The following is a 10,997-nucleotide window of genomic DNA, read 5'->3' on the forward strand; positions in this document are numbered from 1 at the left end:
CGAAAGCTTAGTATATGTGACGCTTTGCATATAAATTGGAAAGGCCCACAGACGTTTCCACTATGTTCGTCACACGCGCGCTGTATTTTTAGCAATCGATGGATAATAAGGCACGCAAGCGTAAAATCCAGGCTCGTAACCATAACTGTTCAAGAAAGTAAAGTCCTTCACCCGGCACAAAGCTAAAAAATGGAAGCCCAGTACGGGTTACTCAGAAGGCAAACGCGGCACGGTATACTCCCAGCCTTTGTTTATTGATCGACCAGTCACGTTACAGCAATTTGCGAACCCTCGTTTCGTCTACAGATGGCTTGAGATGAGGCGAGATGATTGCGCGCAGCGCTGGATGAGATTTGTAAAAGCATAGTGACGATGCGGATGGCGATGCGATGGCCAGGCTTCGCGCGTCATTTAGTCTTCGACGGGGATCTTGCACACGAACTTGTTGAAGTACGAGATCTGCGTGTAGACGTCGGTGCCTCCCGGTTGGCACTGGTAGTCGTTGGCGAGGCCGACGAGCATGAACTGGCCGGTCGGAGACATCTGCACTACGGGAGAGCCGCGGTCGCCCTGCAGAGAAAGAGTTCATCAGCATCGACAGCCCAATCACCTCTCCAGCTACGGTACACCGCTCCGACGGGGAGGGAGTGCAATTACGGTATGGTGGAAGCAAAAGACGAAGGAGCATTAACCCCTGTGGGTACGAGCTATGTTGTGAGGCAGGAACAACTTCCCAATACCCGCCCGATTCATGGCAGATCCACCAGAGTGGGTTGCGCCATTTGACCAGGCGACAAGAACCACTCGAATCTTGGCTAATGGTCCGCAGTGAATATGCACGCCATCGTAGAGTGAAATCCAATCTAATGTTGTCTGGCAGCTAGCTTAGGTAAGCTCTGACGCCGACCCTCCCGTCCTGCGTTGACACTTGAGAAGTGAGCCCCTACGTGGTTGCCGGACGATTCATGGCGCGTTAAGTGGCAGCTCCTCACGACTAGAGGACCAGAATCTGCCCTGGCTACCAGCTGTACTCTGCGCCATACTCTTGGCGTGCTAGAGATTACCACTTGTGCACGAGGTGAGGAGGTCCTATGGTCGAATAACGTGCCGTGTTTGTAGCGACTAGAGGCTTCAATGTTCCCTGGTCAACAGCCCTGCGAGCCAATTAGAGCTTCCGAATTCCACAATACGGCAGAATTTAACGGTCCAGAATAGCAACGTGGCACATAGCTCTATGTCTATACACTGCTCGCGCTGTACCGCCGTCTCGGGTCGAACAAAAGTGGCAGCGCAGACGCACCGTGCAGGCTCCGGCCTTCGTTCCTAGCCCGCAGAAGGCGTATGGCTTGTCCTTGAACAGGGGACACTGGTCACCGCTGAGCTTCCGAATTTGCACTTCTTGCATTAGGTTGTTTCGTCGGCCTGCACATAGAGGAGTATAGGAAGAAAAACCACTGACGATTAGATCACGGTAAGACTGAAACCAAATGTCGAAAAGCCATCAAGGACCATACGTTGCAGAGGCTGCAATTACTTCGCAGCCGAGAGGAACGGCATAGTAGAAAAGGAACGCGAATTCGGGTCGAAGACTGAAGCAGAACGGCGTTGGTCAATACAACTGGGAAGGGAAAAACAAACTCCCGCAACCCTTTTAAGATGGGAAGCTGTGCCAGTTGCGTCAGCACCGCGTGGATGGTCAGCCCGGCCCCACTCTATCCCCGTCAAGTTGTTCAGTTTAGGCGGTCGTTTAGACAGTCAGTTTCGACGCGACAGTAGCTTCGCTGTTGCGGATTCTGCCCATTCGCGTCGAGCGGTTCACCTACTCGCAACTTGCGCGAGCCACGAACCAGATGACGGGTATCACCCGAAGCAGACAGGCCATTGCTGTAGTCACGCAGGTGACGATAGGAACTCTATGCCATCTCATTACAGGCACGGGAGCGAAGCTGGAGGACCTAGATGCGTTCCCTTTCAGGTCTTATAGCCCACTGTACGAGACCTAGAAGGGAACGAATCGCATGTCCTCGTTGCCGGCACGCTACGCTCCGGCCAATAAGATGGCTATAATCACGCTGAAAGTCATTTTATTCCGAGCAGGGTAGGGTGCGGGCAAGCAGCGATCCCGGCAGAACTCGCACTCGCCTTTGTCGTCGTATCCGAAGCCGGTGAGCGTGAGCCAGCCTTGAGCGTCGGCGCGGGGCTCCGGCAGGCAGACTGCATTGATGAAGCCGTTGGTTGAGGCGAAGTCCACATCGCGCTCGAGGTGCAGCAGGGCCAGGTCGTAGCTGTACAGGTCGCGCTCGGGGTCCCAGCTCGGGTGCAGCACACGCTGGAACACCTGCCGCCCCGCGCACGTAGCAAAGAGTCATCATGGCGGAACGACCAGCGCAATAAAGACGGGGGACTAAGAAAAGCTGCGATCCGTCCAACTTTCGGCAGTTGTCTGAATGGTCGTGACGGCAGAGCTGGGCAAGCGCACACAGGTGAAGAAATGTAAAGGGTAGGAAGTTATCGTGTCGAAAGATCCGCGATAGTATAACAGGACGCCTGACAACATGTCCCGCGGACTTGAATGCAGTCTTAGGCGTTCTTACACAGTCGTCAGCACACTTGTATATGTACATGGCGCGGTCGAACGCGGCACGTTGAGGAGACTGTGCCGTGCTGCGGGTGCACATGTAAAACGTTCACAACGCGAAAAATACGTCCGGAGCCCTCTGTTACTTGGGCCCCCTTGTGACCCACGCGTTTCGATAACTGCGCCCAAGGTCATAAGTATAGTTTTCGAGCTAGAAGGGTGCGCAACCGCAGCCGCTTCGAGTCTATACCAAATCGGGACATTTGTTTCTCTAGCGAGAGCGTGCATACGTACAGCGTAGGTGCGCTCCGTGGGAGATTCCTTGTCGAGGTTGGTCTTGCCGAGCTTCACCTGAAGCCTAGCCGGACGGTAGCTAGAAAGAAAAAAAAATGAGATGAAGCAAGGGACGGGCGTATACTAGGACGCTGGGTTAAATAGGGGGAATGGAAGCGACCAGAGGGCGCGAGCGCCCCCACCGGCGCTGAATAGCGAACATAATTATACCGCTCATCTGCAGTCACATATTGCTGTACGATATAAGCAGGATAAAAGCCGCTCGAATACTCACTCTTGCACGAGGTAGGCCGTGGTGAGGACAAAGTTGCAGGAGATGAGGGCTCCGCCGCCTATCGGGGCACCGTCGGCGTAGATGATGGCCTGCACAACGAAAGAAGCATGGAACAGTAGACTCGCACGTGACAACGAAGATACGCATAGTATGCGAGTTTCAATGTCAGCCCGAAGCTACACAAGCACATCGGGAGAAAGTTCACAGAACGAGTGGAAGAATAGTGCAAATAAGAATCGCGCGTCGATTAAGTCGTATACTGTGGACGAAGCACGCTGGGCCGACTATGAGCAAATTCAGTATAGAAGGTTTGATAGTTCCGAAGGCTGGTTACGCAACGTGATGCCCTCTCTCCCAGTCCGTTTCCTTCGTCGATGGACTTTACGAACGTTCGTCGAGTAAGAGGCGAAGTCATGCGACGCGTCTTTCACGTCACCGCATACGACTCTACACTCACGTGCCACGGGAAGCGCCCCCTCGTGGAGTTCGCGCCGCCGTAGGTGCGTCCGGGCAGCAGGTCCCAGGGGTCGCGAGGCCTGCCACAGTTACGAGGCACGCACGCCTGGCAGTACTCCTTGTAAGGGTACGGGGCCGCTGAAACAGACAAAGGACACGTTTGTCTGCCGTGCGCCGTCGACCGGCGTAGAAGAAACGTCTGGCTGCCGAGACATTCAGCACATGTCAAGGGGCAATTTCGCATTCTCTGCGCCAAGAGATCAACGCGCATATAGGTTGTGAGCATTGACGTCATCGTTGTTCAGCAACTCGGTACCAGCACGACGAGAAGAACCCCGACAACACAAACGCCTTATTCTTGCGCCGAGCGATACATGGACCCGGCGGAGCATGGTCCCCGGCAAGAAACGTAGGCGTGGCAATACGGTGGACTGACGTCATTGTAGCCATCATGTGCGGCACTAGCACGGCGAGAGGCTCCGTCCGTGATGCAACGTGAAAACTATACAGAAGTGCAATGACAGAGCGAATGAGACTTTACCAGGAAGTGGGCGTGCGCACGTGCTTAACAGATGGGGGCCGCTCAAAGGCACGTACACCGTTTGTTCGCACAGGTCAGATGAGAGCTATGAACGACAGAATAACACGTCTAGCGAACCAGGCGCCAGAGGGAGGTAGATCACAGCGAAAGCGCCCAGTACACAGAGGCGTTAAGTGGACCAGCGGAACTTGCATAGAATATCTGTGCGACGTATCTGAATTGTCAACTGGCCGGGACACATAAAAAAAAAAAAAAGATAGGATGTGGATATGTGCAATGCACGGCAACCGCCATGAGCGGCCGTACTTCGGTGACTGTATTCGTAGGTAACAGTACTTTCGCGATGTAGTTAACAACATCGCGAAAAAAGTGCTTCGAACGAAAGAAGCCACAGTTTCTGTCGGCCGGCACGACTTGCCGAGGATATAACCGAAGTCGGTCGTTGAAACATTCATTCCGTAGGCATGGTGAGAGCTGGACCACCCCCCAACGAAAAAGCTACACCCTAATAGACACTGCATGCGAGTCGCATGAAATGACGTTAACTGGTTCAGACTACCGCACTCAGTAAGCACGGCGACGGGGGATACAACTGCACAACCGACAGCGATGGCTGGATTAGACTTAGAGTCAATTAACTCGACATAATTACAACGAGCTCACCAGATAGTCCAGAAATGCAGCAGAAGACGATCAGGCTGGTGAGCGTACGCAGATCCATGGCGTGCCGGTAGTCAGTTGGCGGTCGATCGGTGTGTGGACGGGTCGCGATCCAACACTGCCTTTTATATAGGTATATACGCACCCTTTCCACATTTTTTGACGCATTGTAGCCTGCACGGCTGCTGCGCCATAAAAATCCCAAATCATCATCATCATTTCCACTTTATTTTTTTTCGTTTTCGTTTCTTTTATTCTCAAGATAAACATCAGTTCAGTCATGACATCGGGGGGGGGGGGGGGGGGGGGCGTACGTCACACATCTGACAGTTACAGTATCGGCAGCAGGTCGTCGACGCAGTCAGTGAATTCTTCATTTCGCTAAATGGAAAATAAGACGCGGAAATGGGAATCTTAGATGGGCACAATGTTAGCGGTCCGATTTCCTGCAGTATGGCTGGCTTGAAAAGAAAAGAAATACTTAGGATAAACAGGCAGGCAGGAGATTTGGATTGCGATTTCCATGCACACTGGGCTAAATATCTGCATGGAATTGTTTGGCTATATAGCATTGAGCACTGAACTAGAGAATAGATAATAGAACAGGAAATAATCCGTATAATGCCGCGATGGCGGAAACCAGATTATTCAGGGTACTCAGGTCGCATATTGTCCGGATCACTATATCGGCTTTCGGATGTGACGATTTATTCGATTGCTGTAGATGGCAACGTTGTGATTCGTGACAAGAGTTCCTTATTCTGATCATGTCTCACTTTACTGTCGATTGAAATATTTTTCATCGCCACTTTCAAGAAATCATTTGCGTTGTGCCCGCAACCAGAAGTAATTAAACAAATAAAGGTAACCCACTTTCGGCGTGTTTTAAATTCGCAACATACATTGCCGTCCTTCACAAATGAATGCTATATAACGGCGTGAAGCAAAAGTCTTAAAACATGAAGTTCATAAAGTGCGCTGCGTGTAACACACAGACGCAATTCCTTTATTTGCTTTGTGCGAGTTATTCGGCGAGACAGTAGCAGAAGCCAAGGTCAACAAAGTCTCGTACGTATGGTTCACCAAGAAAGCTTTGCTTTAAAAAAAATGTAATTACCGGAAGTTCCTTACTTCACGATTCCAATACGCGCTGCGAACGCCACATATTTTTTCTAGGGGGGGGGGGGGGGACGAGGGATATTTCAGCCTTTCTGCTAGGCAAACGTCACTTCACTGCTGCTGGGCTGTTTTTTACTGGCCAGCTACATGTACTGGGATGCATCGTGCGAGAAGTATCGACATTTCCAAGATTTTACCGCAAAATCAAAACAGTACCGTTTCGATTCAGTAATGAAGTTAATCGCGTGTGCGTTACGCTGTTCGCTTCACAGCGCGGTCAGAGAAGTCGCACTACATCCTCGCGTTTCGCGGAGCAGTTCTACGACGCTTCATTGCCACAGAATAACTGTGGCGGCGGAGGTGAAGCAGCCGTGGGTGAAGCAGGCGTTAAGCGCTCTCCGTATGTGGACCGATCCCGGAGGCAGTGCAATATCGGGCCGAGCCGCGGCGGAGGTGAAGCAGGCGTTAGGCACTCCCCATATGTGGACCGATCCCGGAGGCAGTGCAATATCGGGCCGAGCCGCGGCGGAGGAGCAGGCGTTAGGCACTCCCAATATGTGGGCCGATCCCGGGGACAGTGTAATATCGGGCCGAGCCGCGGCGGAGGTGAAGCAGGCGTTAGGCACTCCCCATATGTGGACCGATCCCGGAGGCAGTGCAATATCGGGCCGAGCCGCGGCGGAGGTGAAGCAGGCGTTAGGCACTCCCCATATGTGGACCGATCCCGGAGGCAGTGCAATATCGGGCCGAGCCGCGGCGGAGGTAAAGCAGGCGTTAGGCACTCCCTATATGTGGGCCGATCCCGCAGGCAGTGCAATATCGGGCCGAGCCGCGGCGGAGGTGAAGCAGGCGTTAGGCACTCCCCATATGTGGGCCGATCCCGGAGACAGTGCAATATCGGGCCGAACCGCGGCGGAGGTGAAGCAGGCGTTAGGCACTCCCCATATGTGGGCCGAACCCGGAGGCAGTGCAATATCGGGCCGAGCCGCGGCGGAGGTGAAGTAGGCGTTAAGCACTCCCCATATGTGGGCCCATACCGGAGACAGTGCAATATCGGGCCGAGCCGCGGCGGAGGTGAAGCAGGCGTTAAGCACTCTCCGTACGTGGCCCACTCCCCATAGGTGGGCCGATCCCGGAGGCAGTGCAATATCGGGCCGAGCCGCGGCGGAGGTAAAGCAGGCGTTAGGCACTCCCTATATATGGACCGATCCCGAAGGCAGTGCAATATCGGGCCGAGCCGCGGCGGAGGTGAAGCACTCCCTATATGTGGGCCGATCCCGGAGACAGTGCAATATCGGGCCGAGCCGCGGCGGAGAAGCAGGCGTTAGGCACTCCCCATATGTGGACCGATCCCGGAGGCAGTGCAATATCGGGCCGAGCCGCGGCGGAGGTAAAGCAGGCGTTAGGCACTCCCTATATGTGGGCCGATCCCGCAGGCAGTGCAATATCGGGCCGAGCCGCGGCGGAGGTGAAGCAGGCGTTAGGCACTCCCCATATGTGGGCCGATCCCGGAGACAGTGCAATATCGGGCCGAACCGCGGCGGAGGTGAAGCAGGCGTTAGGCACTCCCCATATGTGGGCGGAACCCGGAGGCAGTGCAATATCGGGCCGAGCCGCGGCGGAGGTGAAGTAGGCGTTAAGCACTCCCCATATGTGGGCCCATACCGGAGACAGTGCAATATCGGGCCGAGCCGCGGCGGAGGTGAAGCAGGCGTTAAGCACTCTCCGTACGTGGCCCACTCCCCATAGGTGGGCCGATCCCGGAGGCAGTGCAATATCGGGCCGAGCCGCGGCGGAGGTAAAGCAGGCGTTACGCACTCCCTATATATGGACCGATCCCGAAGGCAGTGCAATATCGGGCCGAGCCGCGGCGGAGGTGAAGCACTCCCTATATGTGGGCCGATCCCGGAGACAGTGCAATATCGGGCCGAGCCGCGGCGGAGAAGCAGGCGTTAGGCACTCCCCATATGTGGACCGATCCCGGAGGCAGTGCAATATCGGGCCGAGCCGCGGCGGAGGTGAAGCAGGCGTTAGGCACTCCCTATATGTGGGCCGATCCCAGAGACAGTGCAATATCGGGCCGAGCCGCGGCGGAGGTGAAGCAGGCGTTAGGCACTCCCCATATGTGGACCGATCCCAGAGGCAGTGCAATGTCGGGCCGAACCGCGGCGGAGGTGAAGCAGGCGTTAGGCACTCCCCATATGTGGGCCGAACCCGGAGGCAGTGCAATATCGGGCCGAGCCGCGGCGGAGGTAAAGCAGGCGTTAGGCACTCCCTATATATGACCGATCCCGAAGGCAGTGCAATATCGGGCCGAGCCGCGGCGGAGGTGAAGCACTCCCTATATGTGGGCCGATCCCGGAGACAGTGCAATATCGGGCCGAGCCGCGGCGGAGAAGCAGGCGTTAGGCATTCCCCATATGTGGACCGATCCCGGAGACAGTGCAATATCGGGTCGAGCCGCGGCGGAGGTGAAGCACTCCCTATATGTGGACCGATCCCGGAGACAGTGCAATATCGGGCCGAGCCGCGGCGGAGGTGAAGCAGGCGTTAGGCACTCCCCATATGTGGACCGATCCCGGAGGCAGTGCAATATCGGGCCGAGCCGCGGCGGAGGTGAAGCAGGCGTTAGGCATTCCCCATATGTGAACCGATCCCGGAGACAGTGCAATATCGGGCCGAGCCGCGGCGGAGGTGAAGCAGGCGTTAGGCACTCCCTATATGTGGGCCGATCCCAGAGACAGTGCAATATCGGGCCGAGCCGCGGCGGAGGTGAAGCAGGCGTTAGGCACTCCCCATATGTGGGCCGATCCCGGAGACAGTGCAATATCGGGCCGAGCCGCGGCGGAGGTGAAGCAGGCGTTAGGCACTCCCCACATGTGGGCCGATCGCGGAGGCAGTGCAATATCGGGCCGAGCCGCGGCGGAGGTGAAGCAGGCGTTAGGCACTCCCTATATGTGGGCCGATCCCGGAGACAGTGCAATATCGGGCCGAACCGCGGCGGAGGTGAAGCAGGCGTTAGGCACTCCCGATATGTGGGCCGATCCCGGAGGCAGTGCAATATCGGGCCGAGCCGCGGCGGAGGTGAAGCAGGCGTTAGGCACTCCCTATATGTGGACCGATCCCGGAGACAGTGCAATGCCGGGCCGACTAGCGTAGGAGGTGCAGTTTGCCATTAAGGGGCCCACATGCACAGCTTCGCTGGTCCATCCTTCTTCACAGAGTGGCAGGGCACTGAGGTTTTTTTTACCGTGAACCAGTAGCCGCCAGCAAACAAGTTCTAACGGGTTAAAATGAAGGTAAAAAGTTGCAGAAGTTAGTAGCTAGCGTTTGTTACACGCTTCTAGCTTCCTAGCAATATCATTCTACTGTCTTCTAATTGGAATGTCATATGCTATTTTCTTGCGTTTATACTTTTATTATCCAGCTGTACGGCTGGAGAGTGTAGAACCGAGCATGAAAAGCCTGCACCGCGCTGGACTGATCTTCGTGAGCCCACACTATAACGCTGCCTTTGAGAAATGTAGTGCTGTCTTGGAAAAATAGCCCTATTGGGGTAAAAAAGAAAGAAGAAAAAAAACGCGCCAAGCGTCTCAACGCGACGTGTGCAATGACGCACGCACTAGGGTTGCGACACCACGACGGCTCCGGAACCGTGGAGCCCCGGTGGCGCGGGTTCGATTCCCTCCCAGACCTTAATTTTCCATTCCAAACCGTTAGTTTACTTTTGTTTACAGGAACCTGCATGAGAAATTTGACTTCAATCCGAGGATTTCTTGGACGTGTTTTTTACTCTTTGCGCCGTCGGGCACATTTTTGCCAAACGTCGCTTGGCCACGCGCCGGACTTTATGCCTCGGTGGGACATATTATAATGCTTTCGCATTAATGAATCACGCGTCATGCCATTCCCGGCGTGTTTGCTGCCCTCATGCGGGCAACACCGGGGAGACGTCGCTCGCGTGGGAGTGAACGGGACAGCCATATCTACGTCGCCTGCTCAGCCGTCGCGCAGAAGATCGCCATGCATGGGACTGTAACCAATAAATATGGCGGCTCTTTGACTGTTGAGATAAACAAGAAAGTCGTGACGGGGAAGGGACCGTCTTCGGCGCAGTAGTTACACCACCTCTTTCTCGCAACTTGCTTTGTGCAATGGGACACAAAGAAGAGAATACCGAGCTGGATATGTGGTAAAGTGGATATGCCTGGAAATACCGGGTACGCGAGTCTTGCCTTGAGCGGAGTCCTTGGTAAGTAAGAAAATAGCGAAACGTAGACGGGCTTGCAATTTTCGCCGCTCTCTCTCTCGTGACGTCATGAGAGATTAGAGCAGCGTCCGCTCGGAAGTACAATTAGCGGCGAACGATGATTGGATGAAACGGCTCAATGGGGTGCATCGGTGCGCACGGGTGCCATTTGCCGAATCCGCCATAAGTCTCATTCGATGAATGAGGATTACAATGCATTCTGAAGAATCCAGTGGCTCAACATATTGATTTGCGAGAACTTTCCGAACAGAAAGGGCCCAAGCAATCGAAATTACATTGAAATCCACAACATCGCACTAAAAACGTACCGACGCTGTAATTCTGGCGCGAAATTCAAAAAGAAAGGATTGCCCTTCATTTACCTTCTTTTATAGTATGCAGCAATCAAGTGGTCTGCCAGACAAGGAAATACAAATTGGATCTTAAAAATAAAAGAAGATGATTTACTGGACTACGCTAACTTAACGTTGGTCTCTGTCCTTTCAGGCTGCAATCTGCAGGACGATAAGACACCCTTTTCTTCAGTCGTTTCAGAAAGATTCAAGGGAACTTGATAAAGTGGAAGCTTGGGCGAGTTGGTGATTCAATATCGACATGTTTGCACAGCGCAAACATTATTTTAATTACTTTTGCTCATGTATATAGTTCTGGCAATTTCGCAAATAAAGATCAGTTGAAGTCAGCGCATGTGTTGTGTTCTTCCTTCAGTCCTCGTCTTTTGCACTGTGCAAACATGTCGATTTTTAAGGGAACGCAGCCAACAGTACAGAATACATAAAGATAAAGGACGAGCAAGTATGGCGCC

The 10,997-nt window shown here is 54.1% G+C and overlaps 1 protein-coding gene across 1 annotated transcript; it reads right to left on the reverse strand.

Annotated features, from left to right (window-relative positions):
• Positions 1–232: 232 nt before the first annotated feature.
• Positions 233–4,916, reverse strand: LOC126527280 (transmembrane protease serine 6-like). The gene is made up of 7 exons (XM_050175061.2): positions 4,807–4,916; positions 3,604–3,740; positions 3,147–3,235; positions 2,873–2,951; positions 2,143–2,338; positions 1,301–1,422; positions 233–570 (listed from the first exon to the last, which is right to left on the reverse strand). Exons 1-7 carry the CDS (start codon positions 4,862–4,864, stop codon positions 412–414), a joined length of 840 nt encoding a protein of 279 aa, XP_050031018.1. The 5' UTR covers positions 4,865–4,916; the 3' UTR covers positions 233–411.
• Positions 4,917–10,997: the final 6,081 nt, after the last annotated feature.

This window comes from Dermacentor andersoni, chromosome 9 (assembly GCF_023375885.2).
Source record: "Dermacentor andersoni chromosome 9, qqDerAnde1_hic_scaffold, whole genome shotgun sequence".
Lineage (NCBI taxonomy): Eukaryota > Metazoa > Arthropoda > Arachnida > Ixodida > Ixodidae > Dermacentor > Dermacentor andersoni.

What these genes read in the sequence shown, in the direction of transcription:
- LOC126527280 (XM_050175061.2), bottom strand. Translation starts at nt 4,864, where the DNA reads ATGGATCTGCGTACGCTCACCAGCCTGATCGTCTTCTGCTGCATTTCT. An exon ending in GGGGGCGCTTCCCGTGGCAC is followed by an intron (nt 3,236 to 3,603) that starts GTGAGTGTAGAG and finishes TTCGTTGTGCAG; the next exon opens with GCCATCATCTACGCCGACGG. An exon ending in CGAAGGCCGGAGCCTGCACG is followed by an intron (nt 571 to 1,300) that starts GTGCGTCTGCGC and finishes CTTTCTCTGCAG; the next exon opens with GGCGACCGCGGCTCTCCCGT.